The following is a 23,310-nucleotide window of genomic DNA, read 5'->3' on the forward strand; positions in this document are numbered from 1 at the left end:
TCATTTAAATAACTCCAATAAAACTCAACCATTAAGTAAGCATCTAGAGTTCAGACAATAGAATACTAGAGAAAAGCAGTGATAGCCACATCTAGACGATCATGTTAAATGATAACAAAGCCAAATTTGTCTATGGGGTACAATTGAATTGCCCACCTAATGCTAAATTGATATGGCCTCTTTATGGCTGCTGGAGCCATGTGGAAAGGCAAGGGGAAAAAAAAACATTTCTTTCATAACAGGAAAAACTCTCATTTCTGTGGCTGCCACCTCACTGTTACATGTGCTTCATTGAAGCCTGTTCGTATTCAACTGCTGTTAACTCAAGGAGAAAGTGTGTGTGTGTGTGTGTGTGTGTGTGTATATATGTATACATGTGTGTCTGTGTATAATATAGGAGTTGGCTCTATACTCCTGTGCCAGTGGGAATAACGTACTGCACTACAGGCAGTGTGACCTTTACTAGCTGGCGTGCTTTCTCTCCTTCCTTCAATGTGCATTCCTCTGTCTCTCTTTCACACGCTCAGCTTATGGCTCAGATACAAACACACAACTGCAAGCATCGTACAAAGTAGCTCTACCAGCCATCAATTACCAACACTGCTACCTAGTTTAATGGAAACGAGGCTTGTACAAATCATCTGAGACTGAGGGATGATGGGACAATAGGGTGTTCATGTTTTGCCTCTTCTTCCGTAAGGAGGTAAAACGTGTCTTTTTTCCCCCATTTCCCTTCTTTAACATGACCTTTATGGGTATGTTCTTCCTGGAGCGACAGTTTGTGTTCAAATCAAGGGTTATGGCCTGCCTAGTTAGAGGGCTCCAACAATGTTTGAAGACATTCATAATTGAAAGAATGTCTTTCAATTATGATTATAGTACTCAGCCTAAATGTACACACTTTACATTGAATGCAGATAATTTATTGAACACCTAATCTTTGTGTCCACACCTTGAAGTTTCTTAATTAAAAAAAAAGTTTTATGGTAAATGGCCATCCTGACAGTGGTCAGGTCTTAAATATGGAACCCACACAGATTTGAGGAAGGGAGGAATGTTTCAAAGAAGAAAGGAAGCATGGATAGCAGTCAAAGATAGCAGTGAAAGAACTGATGTCATTAAAAGGATGGACAAATGTAGGTGAAGTGAGAACTGAAGATATGGATGGATTGATGCATGAGATAATAAGAAATGTCAGGGAATACAAACACTTTTCTGTATTTTTTCAATCTTGGGGAATACGAAAAAAAAAGTAAACCGTTCCAGACTGTTGGTACCTTATCAACAAAACCCCCAAATTTTCCATTTGTCATTCTAAAGAAGAAGAAGAAGAAAAAAACTAAGTATTACAAGAATTAAAACAAAATGAGAGCAAATCATAGCTTACATACATGCATATTAACCTTGCTGTATTCACAGGGAAAGCAAGCAAAAGTAGGGTGAACAGGGTGACACAGTGACAGACAAATAGTGAGCAGGGGAGGAAAGAAGTGAAGAGGGGGTGGGATGGGAGGGGGAAGTTAATGCACATAACACTGCATCAAACTAAAGCACTGCTCCAAGCAGAATGCGTCAGGAGTCCATTCATGTTGCTCTATTTTCCAAAGAAGAATGCAAAATAAAATAAAATAAAAATAAATTCAAGAAAGAGAGCAAAAAATATATATATAAAAAACAAGGTAAACAACAAAGGACAAATTTAAAAAGAGAGAGCCAGAGAGTAAGAGAGTCTTCATCCACATGATATGCCAGTACAGCAATGCTGGAAAGCTTTGCCAATTGAAAAAGTAGGAATGTTGATGGGAATTAGAGGGTTAAAAGCTGGTTGCTGTGGGAATACCACCGTCCATCTCTGCCTTTTGCTTGGACAACCTGTCAATCCCTTTTAACCCAAAAAGCCCCAGAAAACCAACAGAATAAGAGACTTGGAATTAAAAAAAGGAGAGGACAGGAGAAGCAAACTGGTTCTTGAAGAAGTGTATTTCTAAAAAGGTCTGAGTGCTTTGAGCTCACCCAACTACCTCAGGACACTGCAGAGAGCAGGAGGGAGAGAGAGAGGGAAAGAGCAAGTGAGCAAGAGAGACGGCGCACTCTCTCTTTTGCTGCTACAACGGATCCTTTCCACAACGACGCTGCTATTAACGTCACGCCTGTAAGCCGCGCTTGCCCGGCGCTTGCCTCCTCTGCCTTGCTCCTTTCCCTAGTTAGATGCTGCATTGACAAGGGGGTGCTGAAAACCACCAGAAAAAGGAGGAGTGGGGAATTAAAGACAACTGGAACCAAGAAGAAACAAAGCGGAGAGAGGAGGGGGAAAAAAAAAACTGTGCACCATCCATTCTCCCTCTAACCCACCTCGATCAACTGCGCTTCGATACCCCCACTTCTCTGGGCACCCCTTTCCATCCCCCACTCCCATTCTCCTTCTGAAGAAATTGACGGATTATTGGGAAGTACACGGGAGGCAGGCAGCAGCTGCTGCTGTGTGTGCTCGCTACTGCTGCTGTGTGCTTCGCAAGGATGGTGTGTGTTCGTTTGCAACTGCTGCTGTCGCATCCGCGGCTGTCGAGGCTGGAGCGTGTGGCTAGTTAAGAGGACTAAGAAGCTAATGAAGGCAGTGTGTGTCGCCTAGATTTTTCAGCCTGTGCCAAGCGTTCTGAGGAAAGGAAAATTGAAAATCAAGTGGACACGACGTGACTATTTTGAAAAAACAGGAGTGAAAGAAAGAAAGAAGGGCTATGAGGACTGACTAATCGACCAACTGATTGACTCCTAAAAAGTGAAAAAAAAAGGGAATACACCGCGGGCAGAATGTCTGCTTTCATTTTTACTCTATAGCTTCCTTTTAATTGCCAAACAAAAGGCAAAAAGAACACTGTACAGGACTGAGGAATTCTTCAACCCACCTCCATTCACTGCTTCTCTCCTTTTTTTTTCAATTTTATTTTTGCCTAAGGCAGAAAAAACATTACACGTGTGTTCCAGTGGCTGGCTGTACTATGGAGACTTGGGTAAGGTGTACAGCAGGGGAATCAACTGTCGGATTCCAAGGACAAGTGAGAGAAGAGGAGCCGACAGCAAGAAGCAAGCAAGGGAGCACCGCTGCTTTGGGAGCTTGACTGGATTCCTTCTTACGGTCTTTTTACTTTTTTCTTCATCAGTACATAAAAAGGAGAAGAAGAAAAAAAAACACTCACAAAAAGGCCTTCGAACCTTTCTCTTTGGATGTATGGATTTACAAAAGGGCTCATCTTGGTTAAGCTCTTTGGCACTGACACCTATTTTGACAGGGCAAATAAAGGTTTTCTTTTCTGCTCTTGGATATAAATACATCTGATGCGAAAACCACACCTGTGTCTGATTGCAAAAAGGAGGGAAGCTATATATCTCAGTTCAAGGACCTGTAATAATAACTTGAGGTAGGTGTCTAGTGTTTCAACCCCTCCTTGCATCAATCTGTAACACCCTCTTCTCCCCTCTGTATTGTAATACTATTCTTGATTGCCTAACTTACCAATATGTCCTTCTCATACACATGTTTCAGAAAAGCCAGCCCTTACCCCCTCCACTTGTCCTTCTGTCCCTGACAATTTATGGAAACATAAGAACTACATAATTGAGGACGCGCACGTCCTCCTCCCTTATCCTACTCTTTCCCTATTCCTTTTTTTACTCTGATCCCCTCATCAATACGACCAGCCATTCAGCTACTATTCTCGTCCTCAACCCCACCAAACACCTGCCCCAAACATCCCCATCCTCCCCCCCAGATGATGCTGAATTATGAATGTGCCACATCATGAGTCTCCTGGGGCGGGTAGCTGCGCAACGTGCCAGGAAAGCCGCCCTGCTCTGTATAGTCTTCCTGATGGCGCGAGCGTGGAGCAGCGCCTCCCTGGCCTTGGCGGGGGCGGCAGTCTCTTTAGGACCCCAGGGCTGTCCACCCCAGTGTTCCTGCAGTAATCAGCAGGGGAAAGTGGTGTGCACCCGGCGGGGCCTGACACGCGTGCCCCCTGGAATTCCTGCCAACACGCGACACCTCAATCTAATGGAGAACGCCATTGAGGCGGTGCAGGCTGACTCGTTCCGCCATCTGCACCACCTTGAGGTGCTCCAGCTTGGGCGAAATGCCATACGGCAGATTGAGGTGGGCGCGTTTAATGGACTGACCAGCCTCAACACATTGGAGCTGTTCGACAACCGGTTGACGGTGGTGCCAAGTGGAGCCTTTGAGTACCTGTCTAAACTAAGAGAACTATGGCTAAGAAACAACCCAATTGAGAGTATTCCCTCCTACGCCTTCAACCGGGTACCCTCACTCATGCGACTGGACCTGGGAGAGTTAAGGAAACTGGAGTACATCTCAGAAGGAGCTTTTGAGGGGCTACAAAATCTCAAGTACCTGAACCTGGGAATGTGCAACATAAGAGGTGATATGCCAAACCTCAGTCCCCTAAAGGGTTTGGAGGAGCTGGAGATTTCAGAAAATCTGTTTCCAGTGATAAAACCAGGTTCCTTCAGAGGTCTGCGCTCCCTCAAAAAGCTATGGGTGATGAACTCACAAATCACTGTAATAGAGCGCAATGCTTTTGATGGCCTATCGTCATTGGTGGAACTAAATCTGGCCCATAATAATCTAAGTGCTGTGCCACATGACCTGTTTCCCCCACTCAAGTACCTGGTGGAACTTCACCTCCACCATAACCCTTGGAACTGTGGCTGTGAGGCTGTGTGGTTGGCACAGTGGCTAAGAGAGTACATCCCATCTAACTCAACTTGCTGCGGACGCTGTCACTCACCGGCCATCATGAGAGGACGACAGTTGGTTGATGTAGACAGAGGTGAAGGGGCTGCAATCCAGTGTTCCGCACCATTCATTGCTGATGCTCCACGGGACTTAAACATCTCAGCAGGAAGAGTGGCTGAACTTCGTTGCAGAACAGCCCCAATGTCTTCAGTGCGCTGGCTTCTACCTAATGGGACTATCCTGACACATGCCTCTGGTCACCCGAGAATATCAATCCTCAATGATGGTACCCTTAATTTTTCAAATGTCCTTACATCAGACACTGGCACTTATACCTGTATGGTGTCTAATGCAGCTGGGAACTCCAATGCATCAGCATACCTCAATGTGAGTGCAGCAGAGCTAAACACATCGAACTTAAGTTACTTTACAACAGTGACTGTGGAGGTACTTGGTCCAACCACCGAGATGCCCAAACCCAAAACTACTACAACAACAGCTGCTGTGGGTGTTGGAGTTGCAGGAGGAGGAGCAGGCCTTGGGACAACAACAACAACTGCATCTCCTTCAGTCTTTCAGCCAGTCTTCATCTCAACACCAACAGTGCTGTTGCAAAACACTGACAGTGCAGCAAATGCAGTTAAAACATCTGCATTACCAGGACTGAGAGGTGCCAATGGCAAACCAGGAAAGTCTGGGCCAAGCCTGGATGAAGTGATGAAGACCACTAAAATCATAATAGGTTGCTTTGTGGCAGTGACACTGCTGGCTGCTGTGATGCTAATTGCTTTTTATAAATTGAGAAAGCGCCACCAGCAGAGAAGCACAGTGGCAGCTGCCCGTACAGTTGAGATTATCCAGGTGGATGAGGAGGACCTTCCACCACCAGCATCTGCAGCTCAAGAGTCATCACTCACGTTGCCTGAAATTCGAGACCACAACAGCATACACAAGTTGGATTTTATCAGCCACAAGGCAGACTATAGCTTTCATAAACCCAAGGCTGAATATAAGCCCCAACCGGATTTTACTCTACACACTCCCAAAGCTGAGTATACAACGTACAAGCCAAACATGGACTTCAGCAGCCACAAAACCATTGCAGACTACAACATGCACAAATCAACCCCAGATTTCAGCCTTCACAGAACAAAGCCAGACTACAGCCCATTTAGACAGGACTACAACTCTCACAAAACTAAATCGGAATACAGCCCATTTAAACCTGATTTTGGCACTCACCCAAAAGTTAAAACAGATTACAGCCCATTCAAAGCAGATTACAGCACTCATCCAAGGCAAAGATCGGACTTTAGCCCATTCAAACGAGACTACAGCACCCAACCAAAATCCAAACATGACTATAGTCCCTTAAAATCTGACTACAACACTCAAAATAAGTCTAAAATGGAATACAGTCCATTTAAGCATGACTTTGGTACCCACCCAAGGTCCAAACCTGATTATAGCCCATTCAAACCTGATTATAGTACTCAGCCTAAATCCAAAATGGACTACAATTCACAGAGACCAAAAACGGACATCACCTACAAAACAAAGGAACATTATACCCCCCACAAGACTGCACCTGATTACAACGCCTTCAAGTCCGATTTCAGCCCCCACAAAGTGGATTACAGCGCCTTCAAGTCTGACTTCAGTCCTCACAATCAGAGACCGAAACTTGATTGTAGTCCTCATAAAATGGACTACAGCCCCCATAAAGTGGACTATAGTACTCTAAAGCCCAAATACAACACCTATAAACCATCTGGTCAAGGGGCTAAATGGACAGACAATAATGTTGGGAACTCTTTGCCTCGAACCCTACCTAGCGCCATCACAGCGATGGCTGAGCCCTATGTCATAAAAACTCATACCAAGGAGAAAGTACAGGAGACTCAGATTTAAAAATCTCCCTGCCCTAAAGGCTTTCATTCCTTTAACTATGTCCCAAGGTCCCAACAACCCTGTTCCACTTCACCCTTTTTTCTTTTCATCATTTAAGTCATGCAATAGAATGCACAAAAAAAAGAACAGGAACTACTTTTTGTACAGAGTGCAAACTTTAAAAGACTGACGATTTATTGTTGTACATGCTTATAAATAAATATATATATGGACAAACTGAAGCTACCATGGGTTGGTGATAGAGAAACATATATCAAAAAGAAATTGAAACTATTTTCTAACTTGTAACTTCTATTTAAAACAATGAGTTGTTTAAGATGCTGTCTTAAGTTTGACAAATGAGGGTAGTCTTGTTTTAAAATGGGGCATTCTGTGTGATTTTTACACCATGCTAGAGAGAAAGCCGTGATGAGAAAGATTATTTATACAGAGAAGACTTTCTTTAACAAAAACCGTATAAAGGTCAGTGTCGATCTTTACAGGTTTATCTTGTAAAAGCACCAAGAATTTGTACTGTGCCAAATGTTATAAATGCAATAAAAAGGATTTTTGGAAGAAAAAAAAAAAATTAGAGAGAGATGTTTTATTCGCCTTCTCTTCTTCTCCTGCCACATACTGTAACAATCAGCCGAATGCTTTAGACACTGCAGTAAGACGCTGCAGCTATACTTTAACCCTAAGTGTGCTGAATAACTCTGGTATAATGAATCACAGGAGAGAACTGAATGGAGCATTTCTTTTTTCCAAACTTTCCACAGCTTTCATTATTAACTACATATAAAAAAGGTTTGGATTTTACACAATCAGTGATGGGTGTAGAGTTTAAGAGGTTTGCGGATGATTACAGCAATCGTATTTTAACTGGGACACTCGCTGTATGACTAAAGTTTGCAAGCCCACTATGTTACCTGATTCACTTTATGGACAACAAAGTGCTCACACTTATCTATTAAGCGGAAAGTGTAATTCATTAAACAGATTTATTGTATGACTGTTTAGAGCAACTTGCCAACATTTTGTTACCCAGGGGATTTCCAGATGTTGGCCCTTCAGTCACAGAGGGTTTTTCTGTGGAGACAGTAGCATTCAGGTGTCTAAATGTGCTTCTTGTTCTACCTTAACCTAACTGATTAAATGAAAATATTGACTCAAGAGGATAAGAATAGTTAATCTGAAAAGCTGTTACACTTTAATATTGATTTTTTTTCCCGGTTTTGCTAAATAATAGGAACAGTTTTAAATTATATTTTGAAGAAAATGTTGAAGCAGGTCAGGCAACATTAAACAGCAAACTAAGACATTCTACTTTCATAATCTCTACAGCGATAAAAATCTTATCAAAGAATAATAATGTGCTTTTGATTAAACACATACCCCTCAGTGCAGTGTGACTAATTTTGCAAGTTGAGAGGCTGTAAAAACACTTCCAAATGCAATTAAAGACATCAGAATCTGTCTCAAATTTCTTTTTTTTTTTTATTTACACAAGGCCAAACACATAGGACTCACCTATGAAATTACAAAAATAAAACTTAAGACAAAATCAGCATCAGCACATAAAAACAAATCATATGCCAAGGAGGCTGAAAAATTGGAACATTTAGAGTGTTCATTGTAGGTCAGGTTTAAAAATTTAAATTGCAAAATAAAAGCGAGTAGAGAGTTAGTTGAAAACTAAAGGATGGGAAAAAATAAATGAAAAGAGCCATGGAAAATATTGTGAAATTTAGATTTTGTTTTATCTTAATAATATATAAATCAAGAAGACGTACAATATTAAAACACTAAAAGATTGAAGTAGAACAGCAGCATCTTTTGTCTTTTATCAAGTGACTAAAATAATTACAATTGTTTTAGTTTTAAACCTTGATGACAAATCTACCAAAAAGAAAACACCTTGTTGCAAAAATGATCTAAACAGTATATTTTAGATTGCAAAAATGTGGTAAAGCAGAGGTTACTGCCATGCAAGTTTGCATTTGTCCAGCTTTGTTTTAATTGCTCTATTAGTAAAAATAGTAAGCTGACTGAAAATCCTCAGCGAAGAGGGCATTTTAAGTTTAAACTGACTCATAAGGGAGCACTGGGGATAAATGATAATATAATTCAAGCAAATATATTTTATTGTTATGTCCTTTTCAGGCTGTAGCAACACTTGCTAACAAACATATGCAAGTGCTTTGATAAAAAGCAGCGAAGTGTTCTCTATTTTATCCGACATGAGGTCATATTCAAAACGTTTCTAAATGTATATGAAGCTTTAAACTGTGTGAATACATCCGAGGTCTGTCTACAAATTTTTAAGCTTATCGATGCCGTACTGCATTCTCTGTGGTTTAGCAAGTTAAAGCAAGCACCGAACTGTGTTGTGCTATTTGGTCACACATTTAAGCTGTGCTGTGCTATAAAAGGCTCTGACATCCCAATCGGTCAAAATGGCTACAGGGTCATCAATCAGCCAATCAGCTTTGCCAGCCTGTGGAGCCCCCGTCTCCATGGGAAACACTCTTCTCCATCCCTTCCTCCCCCACATCATGTTTTCTGTCTGTGTGCTTCATTAGCAATCATGAAGCCATTGGAAAGAGGAAGCACGGCAAGATGGACGAATTTAACCACAGTTCATAAAGCTCCACAGAAGAGGGAGAGAGGGCCTGCTGGGGGAGGCAATGTGAGGCTGTAGTTTGGGAGAGAAGATAAGGGAGCACTGTCATAGATTTCTCAAAAGTTATACTAAAGAGAAATTCAATCAAAAACATAAAAATGAAAGACAAATTAGACGAATGATAAAAGAAATACAAATAGATGAGCGCAACAGGAAAAACTATGATCCCAGTAAAGACATTAAGTAGAGCTGGACAGTGCGCCTGAAAATGAAGTAGTTTCAACAGGAGACAAGATATATTGTGTAATGTGAGACATGCTCACTATAGGAAATTTTAAATAAATATGAAAACAAAGGCAGAATTTTAAAAAAAAAGTTTACATTAAATAAGAAAAAAACAAGGAAGAAGAATGGAGAAAAATAAAAGCAGCCTCAAGAGAGTGAAAGACAGCGAGAGGAAAGGCACTTGAAGAAGGACTGAGCGGAGAAAATGTGATGCAAGAGTGCCAGCTACAGATGGAAGGGGGGATATATAGATTACCCGCTGTGGCTTTTGCATGATTGGTGAATGGCCTGGACTGCACCACAAGGAGTGCGATTTGGGGGTGGTGGTGGTGGGGGTCTACAGAGTGGAGTGCAGCAGATAGGAAGAGCTGATACATGAAATAGACTGGACAGCTGGGGGTACTTGAGTAAGGGAGACTGGAAAATAAAGCAGCAGAGAGGGTGGGAGGATCAAGAGGTTAGAGTAAATGGAACTGTGGGGACAATGCACTGCGACCATGTGAATGTGTCCTGCTATCAGAAGCCCTTGAACCAGCAGTAAGAGCTAACAGCATCCTTGCTATTCCTTTCAGTTTAAAGCAGAAGCTCATTTAGTAACTCAGAGCGAACATTTTGAAACCCATTTATTTTGATGCAATCTCTTAATTAGATTTTTTTCAACATTAATTACGACACACTGCAGTCCATGGAACAGCTCTAATCAAATTCCATTAAAATAGCCTGGACTATGAGGCAGTGTTCTTAAACACTCAAGTCGTTCACTCAAGTGACCAAATTTTAACCACATTGACAACCAGTTACAATGCAGCACAAGGTTCTCTTCATTTAACAGAGTGGTTACACCAACGTTATGTACATTATGGTTACAAGTGTGTGGAAGTACATTCATGAGAAGAGACAGTTAATGGAAGGCATCATGCTGATTTCTGAGTGTTTTTTTGTACATTTTATAGATTTGCGGCCAGGCACGACTTACAATTGTGGAAGAAGGGTCATGTTTAAATGTTGTATTTCAAAAGCATTCCTTTAAAGCGATGAATCTGGAATGATTTATTTTCACATGCTTTAGAATTAAGGAAAGGCTGAAAACAAACAATGCTGGATTGCAATCCTGATTTGCTCTCCTCTGCTTTGTGCAAGTTAGAGTTCATTTTATGTAATTTGGGCTGAAAATGCTCATAGTGCTTGAACTGCGTAAAAACAAGGCAACAGATGGGTTTTTATAGTAGTGGTAGTTTTCTTTCATTGCTTTGCCAAAGGTACTTTTTAATCAGCAACACATTTATAAAAGGTATTATTTGACTGTTTTTCATTATCAAAACTTTTTCAGAACAGCCAAGTTATTATTTCTTATGACTGAGAGAGAAGAGTACCTGTCGTCTTTCAGCCAGTTGAACAGCAGTATACAGCAACAACAGGAAGATGCTGAATATATTTCAATGCTACATACAGATAGAAAAAACTGTAGCTTCACTTGAAATTACTCCATCTCTCTGAAGTAGTTTTAAACCCGTATTCTTCAGAAGTTTTTTTAACAAACTAAAACTTTTTGAAGTCTTGGATGTACAGAAACCTTTGTTCAGTAGATTAGTCCATGTTGCACTTCTGGTTGCTCAGACAATTAAAGCAGTCTAGGTTTAGATTAAACTAAAAGTGCAAAGACTAGAATTTCTGCAATCACACTAGACTGCATGACACTGGAACAGAAGACAACGCCAGTGTTTTTTTGTGACACAAAATTAGTTGTGGCCAAAGACATGGTTGGTCCTAATTTCAATATACATGAAGTAGGAAGAAAGGTGAAGGAATACTAGCAAAACATGGATGGTTCCATACAGGCAAGCCAAAACAAAAACTCTTAAGAGTACAACTTCACTCAAAATGTTGAATTAATTATGTCTTAATAATATCACGACTGGATTAATATCAGTGATAAACATGATGATGTTGGCGTATTACGGATATAATTAGATGATAGAGATTTATGCTTTTCCATGTCTCTAACTTTCACTGCTCGAAAATTAATGCAAATATTCATATTCAACACCCAGACTGCGGAATGATTTGTTATTACTGAGGTCAATCGAGCTAGAGAAATAAAAATGTCAGTATACTGCTGGCTACCATCCCAGTGTTGCTCAGGCTTTAGTCTACGCCAAGAACTTGGTTATGTTGTGGTCAAATGCAAATAGATTCTAAAGCAAAAACTGAGACGGAATTGCAGGTGGGTTGAGTGACCTATTTCTGCTCTGAGGAGAACCACTCAAGTGTGTTACTCCCTATGAGACAGAGTTTATTGTCCTTTTGGTGGGTGAAAAACATCCCTATGTTTTCTTAGCAGCCTGAGACGATGGAGCCTCAGTTTTATGATTCCATCCAATGGCAGAGCCCGAGAGGCGAGCGCGCGTGTGTAGTAAATCAAGTCCATGGAGATCACAGAACAGGGGGAGTCTGATATGATGACATTTTTGTGCGTGCAGCAACACTCAAAGACAAAGCCTGCACACACATTTGTGCACAAGAAAGAAAGAAAAATTGAAGCCACTGGCCATTAATTTCACTGCATTTGTTGAGATTTATGTCCTGGAGAGAAATCATGATCACAGGCACGCATCGCCAAAGGTGTGTGTACATACTGCACCACCAGACAACTTGCTGTTGTGTCCGTCGCATCACAAAATACTGTTATTTAAAAGAAAAGCACATGAAAGACAGGGAAAGCTTGTGAACAATGTTTTGACAAGAAATCGCTGCATTTATGTTTAAAGTACAAGGCAAGTAAGGGAGGAAGGACAATAAAAGCCTCTGTGTCATTAGCACAGTAACTTTAGAGGTTACACAGAAAGCATAAGTTGTGAATCTAAAGTTATAAAAACAAGCAAAAGAAGAAAAAAAAACCTTGACCATTATTTAAAACTGAAAAATAACTAGCAACAAGAAATTACATCAATGCAGTTGCACCAATCATGCTTCCGTATTACAATTTTTGTAAACCACTATCCACCACAGGTGCTACATCACCTGCTTATAAACTCTGCGAGAACCTCAAGTTAAAACCTCAGAAGCATCAATTTAAAAAGCAATGCTGTTCATTTCAAAGGCATACTTCAGAGGAATACCCTGGTTTCCAGTTATTTATATTTGAATCAAATGAGGGTCTTTCAAAGGGGTGATATTTTCTTAAAGAACAAAACTCTGCAACCTTCCAGTATGCTAAAACTGTGTCACTATGTCAGAACATTTTTTAAAACGGTAATTTGGCAAAAAATTAATTAACAAGCTTGACATTGTCCTTCTAAAATAGGATGCTGAAGTCAGTACATTTAGCCTGTAACACAAAGACTTCTTATACTGTAATAAAAAAATATAAAGGGGTATCTCCTATGGAGGATATGTATGATCCAACTTAAACTAATCAGGTGTAGATCAAATAAAAACATGCTTAAATCTGTTCAAAATATATATTGTGAATGTGTTAAATATTTTAAATTCTATTTTTTGAGCATTTAATTTTTAAACCATTCCATTTTCCCCTTCAAGCATTGTTGCCACACTACAAATATCCTTCTGAAAAGAGCCAAAGATTTTTGTCAAACTGAAACTTTTACTTAACAACTATATACTTAGGAGAACAACTCTATTCTAAAGTAAAAGATTGTTAACAGAGAAAGTGAAAATAGAAGATTGAAAAAGAGGTAGGCAAAGTGGAAGGACAGGGTACAAAGAGCAATACAATTGGGAATGGAAGAAGGGAACTGGAATGAGATTGTATCAGATAAGATCCTTCTATCTGACACTTTAGAAAGAGCGCAAGATTCGTTTTGTTTAAAGTGTTGGATCATAAATTTGCACTGGCGTGGACCACAAGATAACAAGTAGTGTGCTAATGTCAAAGACTTGAGAGAAAATGTGCACTGCTGAGCGAAGAATGGCAAATGAAAGAAACACCAAGATGAAAGCCCCTAAAAAGCTGCGTACAGCATCCATGGGTTTAACATGTTTTCATGTGGTGGCAAATTATTCAGCTGCTACAGCAAACCACTGGAAGGCTTCAATCTGTGCATGTCTACTAATATATTCTCTGTCTAATAAAACAAAAATCTCCAGATGCAGTGAAATATAAGCAGTGCAATTACTTACACCGATAGAATTCTTTCAAATCAACTGCTGATAGAAAAAAAATGTTTCATGAAGTGGCCTGTGCACTTGTTCCCGATGAAGGATTTCAGTTCTAATACCACTTTGCGGTGATTTTTCATGTTTTCTTTAAATTGGATTCTGGCCTCTGTTCAACAGCTGAGCTACAGATACATGACTGTACTTTATCTGGGTGAAAAATGCACGACACACAAATGTGTCATTTTCAAAGATTTAAAATGATGTCAAACACAAATGTGAAACAAAGAGAAAATTAGAAAACAATACACATTACAAACCAGCATTAACTTTATGATGGCAATTAGTGAGGTAGCGTGGCATCACTATAACAGCAATTCCTGTAAAATATCTACAGAATGTAGTTACTTACATTATTTCCAAGACTTTAAAAAAGCTGTCAATATTCCCAAATCCAGCTTATTTGAAAACAGAGGTTGAAAATAATACAAACAGAGCAAATTGGCTGTACTGAGTTCAGCTTTCCGGTTATCTGCTGAACGTCTTGCTCCATTGCAAAGGCATGCCAAGATGTCTGATCATGTTAGAGACACGTTATGTCTGTTCCTCCTTTGATCATATTTTCAAAAAGGTCACAGATATTAAACATTCATACTGATTTCTCTTCCGTTAGTAACAATATCTAGACCTTTACCTGCCCTGACAATAAGTGTTGTCAGGGCAGGGTAGCAGTTCTCTGTGTAATGTGGTCAAAAATGAGGGGATTTGATTTCCAACTGGCCAGTCACTAGCTAAGGCCAATTAGGCTAAAAATCCTCCAACTCAGTCTTTAGGTGATTTATCTCCACATATCTATTGTTGTCTTTCAAGATTATGTTTTCCTTTCCCACCAATTTACTAAATGCTAGGCTCTGAGTGCGCTGCTGGGAAAAGCTTTTCAAATGAATGTCACAAGGCTGTTTTGTTGTTCTATTGACACGCAAAAATTGAAGGAACAGCCTGAAACATTGCTCTTCATTTGCATTGTCCTGTTATGAAAAACAAGAATTATCAGAAATGGGGGGAAGGACCTGCATTGAGTCAGCCATTTTAAATTAAAATAATTAGACTTAAGTGTCATAATTGTAACATTTCTGCTTAATTTTATCTTTTCAAGCTTATTCCAAATTAAAGCAAACTTTGCAACATTAGTTTTCAGTTTCCAGGCATTAATTTTAAGCATTACACCATAAACAGATTGAAACCCATACTCTCTATGAAGGATTCCTTTACCAAGTGCCCAATTGACATTGTCATCAACTTGCAATGTAATCATTTTTGGCCACTGCAAAACTCTACAATAAATAAACTGTTGACTGGGCCCACAATCAAGTGACCTCATTATCAACAAGCTGGCTCACTTCACTGTACCTGCTCAATACTGATGCCAATAATTAGGCATTAAGTCTCCCCATTGCTCTGTTCCTTTGTTTCTCACTTGTGCTTAATAAACACAATGAGAAATAAGATTAATGTGTACTTGTGTTGTACCAAGAAGTATACATTTGGAATAAAGTAAGATGCTCTTAAATCAGGTTCTGAGACATAGCACTTGAAGTAAACAAAAATGCAACAGATATTGGAAAGCAACAAGGAAAGGTTAGGGTTTATGAAGGGGAGAGAAACAAAAGAGATAGAGGGAGCTCAGGGTAGGAGAGACTTGGCAAACCTTCACCCTCCCACTGTTGGCAGCAGAGGCACAAACCGTTTGCTCACAGCAGTACATGCATCTATTAGTATTGTTCCAGGAGATAATAACTGTGTGTGCACAACTTTCTGTGAACGAATGCACGTGAGGGTGTCAATTCCACGCTAAAAGTGGCAAAGGAGTTACAGTGAGGTGACAGACGAACGATACAGCGCGGCAACAGAAGGTGTTTGAGAAAGCGAATGTTGGTGTGTCAGACGGCTGCGGTAAATGTCAACCTTACAGAAATGCTACAGGTCAAGGAGCAAACAAGTACAAGTTTTAAATACAACTCCCATTGACGCTGGCAGCAGAAAAACACTATAAAATGCTGGTTGCTATACTACAATTACTTTAGCTGGATCTTGATCAGATGATTTTTGAAATACAATCTATTAAAGTTAGTGTATAAGAATCTCAGTGTCAGCTTGTAAGTTGCCAAGTGTAGCATTAGCTTATAGGAGTTCAATTCTACAGAGATTTTTCCCCCCCTCACTTGAAAAAAGCAGTAAAAAATAAAATGATCCAGATCACAGAAACGTTACGCATTTTCAGCTTTTAAATTTATCAGAAGCTGAGACTAGAAAGAATATAAAAAAAAATATTAGGCCTAGAGTGTCGCTTTATGCAGATGACCTTTTGCTTTTTATTTCCAAATCATCAACATCACTGCGTTTTGCTCTCCATATGTTTAGCCAATTTGGTCAGATTTCTGGGTATAAGCTTACCAAAAGTGAGCTTTTCTACGTTGGTAATAAAGCTAATATGTCAGATTTTGCTAATCTGCCATTCAGAATTGAAAGACAAAAACTTAAACCCTGGTATCACAGTGACAGAAAAACATAAAAACCTGTTCAAAGAGAATTTGATTCAACTGTTGGACCAAGTGACCTGGGAATTACTTTGTAGGGATTAATTTACTGTTTATTATTTTGTCTGTGTTTGTTAAACACTTCTTTGTACTCACAAACTGTATGCATAAAAGGAAGGAAAACCTAAATAAAAGGACAATAATTTAAAAAAAATTATTAGGCCAACATATTTTGTCTTTATTTCTGTATACTACAACTTTCCACCAGAAGGTATCCTTGAATCTCCCTGAAAAAGTGACACAATTCCCTGCCAAAATTAATGACTGCACTTCAATATTGGATGGTCAGATAAGCAGACTAACAGACCAGTGGGGATAAGGAAGTGTAGGCTTTGGCAGTATTAATCACTTTTAGAGTAGCCCAACTGACCACACTAAACAACAGTAAACATTCTGACGTTAAGAAATCCAGCTGGCAGAAGAAGCATAAAAAAATAAAAAATAAAAATGCAGTACTCAGGCCAGCCTTTCTTGGAACTTCCCCTGCAAACACCCCTACACATTCAGAAAGTCAACCAGCACAGCACATAAAGAAACTGGATTTCTATAGCTGGGCTCTGCAGAAGCTATTGCACACATACACATGCTTGCACACCTCCCTGCTTGGCGCCCACTTTTGCCATTAGCTTTATCTGTCAGAATTCAAAGACATGAGTCCAATCCCCGTTCGTTTTTTTTTAAATAGATTTTGCAAGCCCTGTTCTTCCCTTTATGCTCCCGACTGTCCCCTGGGAAACATAGAAAGTGACGGAGGAGGGGAGGAGAAGTGAGGAGATGCTGATCGCTGACACAGCTACAGAGGTAGCCTCTCTTGTTGGTAAGGGATATAAAGAAACGGAATGAGAATAGGGAGATGGAAGGAGACGCTGAGATGGGGATAAGAGTTGCAGGTGTGGGGACGTTATGCTGGGGTAAGCTGGTGAAGGATTACCACTTCAAATCGCTCCTCTTTCAAGCCTTTATTTGGCTGTTTTTTATTCACATCTTTGAAGTGATAGTATACTCCTACTTGCAACGGGTCCACACGCGTGCACAGAGGTGAAATGATGGAGAAGTAAATAAAAACAGACGAGCTGACAGGAGGAGGTGGGTGGACTAGGTGTGTCACCTCTGCAGCAGTAGCCAGTCATTGACAACTCAATAACTGAGGAAGTGACGGCACACTGACATGAAGTGCAGGAGAGTGTGGAGAGGGAGCAAAGATGGTCTTCACCAAAGCTGGTGTGTATCCGTTTGTTTGTTGGGGTCTAAAAACAAATGATGCGGAAAAAGACGAAGGACAGGAACTGTGGAAGGCAAAGGCACAGAGACTGACAGATTCTTTATGATGACAGCTGACTCCAGTGTGTGTGATGCATTTTAACCCTACAGCCAAGGCAACGATGTGTGGCAACTGCTGTGTTGTCAAGGGAACTATTAGCACTGAGAGGCCAGTGTCTGCTTCGTCCTTGCTCACACATACAGTCACTCTCAATCTTCTTGCATAAAGGATTTCTCTTTATACACCACATATGTGAATTTGTATGATAAAAACAGTTTTTCTGTCAAAACTGACCTCAATGCAATGACAAGAACATTACTTTTTATTTTCCCTCAAATGTATTTGATAAATGTGAAGGAGGAGAGCGCATATCCGATTGTCACCGCTGCCATTGTGTTACATATTTGCGTCGTAGTTCAACTGTAGGAAAAAAAGGATTAATCTGAGAAGAAATAAATCATGCATGCCTGGAGCCTTTTCCTCAGGCTGGCTAATCAGATTCAAGTGACACATGATGAAGGATGCAGAGTATATTCCGTCTCCTGAGCTGTCCAGAACCTAAAGGACAGAGAGTCGGCAAATGTGATGTGAAAATACATCAAAGTTGGGCGCCATCTTAGCACTACATGAGTGCAATATATTTATGTTAGTGATGCATCAATCAGAAATTGCTGGATGATTTCTATCCTACCTGTACAGATCTTAGCCAATTCCAAATATTTGACAAAATTTGAAATAGCCAACATGCCATCTTGAAAACAGCTTGCTTTTAAATTAGTATAGTATATTATCAAATTAGAAATGCAGAATATATGCAGAACAGTATCATTGTACTATCTGAGTTTAAATGATACTCATAGGAGTGCTAATATCTTCCAAATAACATGAAGACACATTTCACATCCCAACAGCATATTCGGCTAATTTCATCCACCTCTATTTTGGATCAATTAATAATGCAATCCTCACAGCAATGTTAACATGTGCAACATGACATTCACAAGGGAGTGTTGGGGTACTATATTGGATAGATTAATATATTTTGTGCTAATTAGAAAATGACTGTTTGCTAGTTTCTAATACCAATTCCATCTCTAATTTTAAAGGTTAGAGGAAAGTATTTTTGAACACGTGAACATATATTGGAAGTTTCCACATCTTTCGTTTTTCTTAGTATGAAAGAAAAACTGAGGCACCATGGAGCGAATGAAAATTAAAAATGCAGAGCCATTCTGGCCACTTGTGTGGTTTTAGAGTGTCTAACGTATTCTTGTGGTTCTGGATCAAAAGGGACATTGAAAAAACATCAAGCCTAAACTGATTAAAGGGCAAGTAAGGGTAATGGGAAGCAACCATAACACAGAGAGAAGAATTGAGATGGGGGTGTGAAAATGCTGTCATTAATTCAGCAAGGAACATAAAATGCTAATGAAGTGAACAACAATAGCAGAAAATTAAGGAAGAACCAGCAACAGTGAAGCTGCTTCATGGGCCAGAACAGGACACAGAAAATCAGATGACCAAAGACGGACTAACTTGATGAAAATCTGCTTTCAGTTCATTTTTAATGTTTTCTTTTTGTCCGATTTAATGGAAACGCGTTATGAATTTCAACCAGCTGAATGATGCGTCTAAGTCATTACTCTCATTTTTATCATCGTCGGGTAAAGATTTTTATGCAAAAGTAAAACCTAAAAGGCAGGAAATAAAAGACAGTTGAAAGAAAAAGCAAATGCCACTTCATGAAGAGCATTAAACTATCGCCCTTATTGATGTGGAAGAGTACTGCAGTGCCCTTCATGAAGAGGAAAAAGGCTAAAAGAGGATTCCGATGTTCCCCCAAGTAGAGCGCGTGCCGGTGTGTCCACGCTCTTTGCAGGTTGTGCTTATCATGGTGGACTTTGAAGTTGGAATGCTGTCACACGCGCTTTACACAGAAGGTCGCTCTTGTAAAAAGAATTGCAGTGATAAAGCGGTGGGCAGGCTTCTCCCTTCCTCCATCTCCATCTCGCCGTCCCCACGTTGGTGTGAATTTGTTTATGTGGGCCCCTAGCTTCACCTTCAGGCTATAATTCACTACTTTCAAGGAGCGGAGTCACCGAACAGTGAAACTGACACACACAAACAGGCTGAGTCGGGCTTTAAGTAAAAACAGCTGCAAAATCAGAGGATGAACTCCACTTGTGACACCAATTAGTCCAAAGTCATGCAAATAGGCTATTATGGGGAACGAAACTTATGGTCAGTACTCGGCTGCAACAACTGTTAATGGCTTTATGCTCCTAATGTGGTTTTCAAGGTCAGCCTTTAAATTACAGATACAATCTCTATTTAAATTGCAAACTAGCACGGCTTGCCACTTGTCCTGCAGCTACTGTTTTGAGCAACAGAACTAAAACAGACACAATTACAGCTCAATTATGACTCACAGCTAGGATAGACTTGAAAGGGCGTAGACAAAGGATGAATAAATGGATTTCATAAAGAGGAGTATAACTTAAGCACTTAGAGGAATTCTTTTGAGCCCCGCTTAGGTTTGTCAAACCATTAAACTCATTGCAAAATGTGATGCTATGTGACGATCGATTGACAGCTGGTGACAAAATTTACAAGTTTTAATATCCTCATCTACCGCTTAGGATTGATTTTTGCTCTTGGTACTCGACTGAAATCATTAGAAGTCCCATCTGGGTTATATATTGCTGTCTGTCTTTTTTGGCTGCCAACTAAAATAATATACCTTTACAAAAAGTACTCACCCCAACTGGAAGACAAACCTTAAAGCAGTAGGGTGTCACGTTGGAGACCAATGCAAAGTAGCACAAAGTTGTGACGTGAAACAACAGTCCAGTGTGGCAGAAAAAGAACACAAAACATTACCTGGAACACACCGTCCAAACAGTGAACTATGGTGGTAAAGAAGGGCTAAAGTAAAGCCATTGTTGGAAAAAAAAGCCATAAAGAGGTCCAGCTTAGAGGACAAAACTGATTTTTGGAGGCGTGAACTCAGTTGAAGTTTAGGATTTTACCCAATCTGTAATGTTTGCCCATGATGTTAATGTGTCAATTTGACACTATGAAGCTTACCAGATATTGTATGCGTTGTAAACAACCATGCTTTAAAATGATAATTTAATATTTGGAAATGTGGTCAACACAGACTGAACAACTCTGTTCACTTCATCTGCTGCCATTGATAAAACAACACACAGACTACAACTCAAAAACAGCTCAGAAAATCAGTGTCGTCATTCATATAAAGGCAGAAATGCTACTGGAGAAATCCAAGTTAATGGGAGAAAACCCAGACTGTCTGGGAAGAGAGATTTAAATCGAGCAGAATGGCACAGAAAATTAAAGCCCACTAAAATATATTTAAATGTGTAATTTAATATGATAGAATGTGAAAAACTGAAAACCTTTTCAAGGCACTAATGATATAATCCAAGATGCTCACATGGTTCAGTGGTGCAAAGTTATTATTGGACATGGATGGATATCATCTATTGCTTTAAAGCACAAGTAGAGCTGCATTCCGCATTCGTGGTTTGTTTAACTGCAAAACGTGATTGGGGAAAAAAGGACCTTAGGGGCAGTTCAGTCCCTACCGTCTGTCTCACTGACCAGGAAACCACACTATGCATTATTCATCTTGTCTACATGTTCGCTCTCTCTGTCTCTTCCCTTTCTCTTTCTAACACACTCACACACACAGAGTACATGGGTATGCTGAAGCACACAACTGGAAAACAAAGCCAGTGCAGGGAAACTAGGGCTATATGGTAAAAATCGAGTGCAACAGCAAAGGAAGGATGAAGTGGAGCAGATAGACTGTGAGATCTAGCAATTTTGCAATCGACCCCATGCCAAAATAATTTAAGCTTGATCGGAAATCAATGTGAGAGCACGGATGATGCAAAAAAAAAAAAAAAAAAGAAAAGAAAAAAAGTGATGTTATCCTGCAGGCATGAGTGAGAAAATAACATACAAAAGAGGGTCAAATCCATGAAGGATACATTTCACAAAAAATGTGTGAAGAAAGTCAAACATATTGATCAGAGCTGCACCGACCACAAGCAGGCATAGACAAAAGACAGACAAGGAACACTTCAATTATCCAGTTGCCACTGTGCACCTATGGTAGAGGTTTTATAGGGATTACCACACACACAGGGAGAACAGAAAGCAAAATCCTCTTGATATTACAAAGGTACTGGGTTTATTTGCATTTAATTAAAATGCTCACCAAGAACTGTTATTAAGGCAGAGAAATCTAGAGGCAGGCATTAGCAAGGCATCTGTGATGCCACGCTGGCAGAGTGACTCATCAATGCTCGACAACACAGTCTCCTGCAGGTCTAAAGGCAGTTTGTGCCAACCCCTACCAGCGGCAGTCTGGTGCAGTTTTGATCTCACAAGGTGGGGGGACGCGGGTGTGAAGGGACCCCTTTTAAAGGACCGCAGAGACAAAGGTAAGTTCTAAAAACTAAAATTTACTTTTCCTTCCGTAGAGATAAAATAACTGGGGGAAATCAGGAGACGGATGAAGTCAACTTGTTTTAAGTTTAGTGGAACCCTGGGAGGCGAATTTTCTGAAAAATCAAGCTTTTGCTGTTTGTATCCAATGCAACCAAATGCGTACCAAAACAAAATCAGCATAAGGCAGTGCTTCTCAAATAGTGGGGCGGGCCCCCTTTGGGGGGCGCGGTGCGATACCTGGGGGCGCGTGTGATCCTGGGGAACAGGCTTTTTTTTGGCCGAACTAGTATAAAGTGTAATTGCGCACAGTAGGCGGCAGTGGCGCTCTCATTGTTACGTCTGTCACGTTTGCGACAGTGCAACATTTTACGACTTACAAGACAACAGGTTTGCCTTGGTTAGCAGTGTTAAGTCAACAAAAAGCTCCGACTGCGTTCTGTCTATGGCCTCCGTTATTCAACAACCCCCAACATGAAAACGTTTTTCACAGGGATGAAAAGAAAAGCGGAGAGAGACAAAGATAATGAGACAACAGAAAGTCAACCGAAAGCTAAGAAGAAGAAATACGACGAAGCGTATTTAGCGCTTGGCTTCACTGTGACTACAGTTGGAGAAGAGGAAAGACCGGTGTGTTTGCTGTGTCTAAAAATGCTCGCAGCGGACAGCATGAAGCCAAATAAATTAGCGCGTCACTTAAATACGTTACATCCCAATCACGCCGATAAGCCGCTAGAGTTTTTTCAGCGAAAACGTGCTGAATATTGCCAACAGTCATCCCGCTTTGTGAAGGCTACTTCAGTAAACCATCGAGCGCTGCTAGCATCATATAAGGTGGCGTACCAAATTGCGCAGTGCAAAAAGCCCCACACCATAGCAGAGGAGCTGATACTGCCTGCAGTAGACGTGGATAGTCACGGTGGGAGTGGGGGGCGCGAATAGTTTTCTTCTTGATATGGGGGGCGTAACGGAAAATAATTGAGAAGCACTGGCATAAGGCAAGATCATAAAGATGAATATGAATGTACAGATTTTGTCGGAGCTCTTGGGTTGTAATCAAAAGCTTTCCGTGCATGTTTGCTTTCAAGCCTACAAGTTCCGGAGAATTTAAATGTGCAAGATAAAAGATATGAGTAGGCAGTCGGGGCAGCACAGACGATGAGAGACCACCCAGACTGAATGAGGTCAACTAACTGACAGAACGAAGGCAGAACACTAGGCAGTCCACTTAGCTTGCTCTCGTAACCGCTTAAACAAATTCATATCCTCTCCTTGGTTTTTGCTTCCTCACCCACCAGGTGGTCAGTTCTTAATAAAT

The 23,310-nt window shown here is 40.4% G+C and overlaps 2 protein-coding genes across 2 annotated transcripts in view; one reads left to right on the forward strand and one right to left on the reverse strand.

The window, feature by feature from the left end:
- snd1 (staphylococcal nuclease and tudor domain containing 1) overlaps positions 1–23,310 on the reverse strand; it is a 164,854-nt gene that overhangs the window by 78,702 nt on the left and 62,842 nt on the right. The window lies entirely within an intron of this gene.
- Positions 2,104–7,233, forward strand: lrrc4.1 (leucine rich repeat containing 4.1). The gene is made up of 2 exons (XM_055054665.1): positions 2,104–3,416; positions 3,542–7,233. Exon 2 carries the CDS (start codon positions 3,785–3,787, stop codon positions 6,653–6,655), a length of 2,871 nt encoding a protein of 956 aa, XP_054910640.1. The 5' UTR covers positions 2,104–3,416; positions 3,542–3,784; the 3' UTR covers positions 6,656–7,233.

Source organism: Poeciliopsis prolifica, unplaced genomic scaffold, assembly GCF_027474105.1.
Source record: "Poeciliopsis prolifica strain line A6 unplaced genomic scaffold, Auburn_PproV2 SCAFFOLD040, whole genome shotgun sequence".
Lineage (NCBI taxonomy): Eukaryota > Metazoa > Chordata > Actinopteri > Cyprinodontiformes > Poeciliidae > Poeciliopsis > Poeciliopsis prolifica.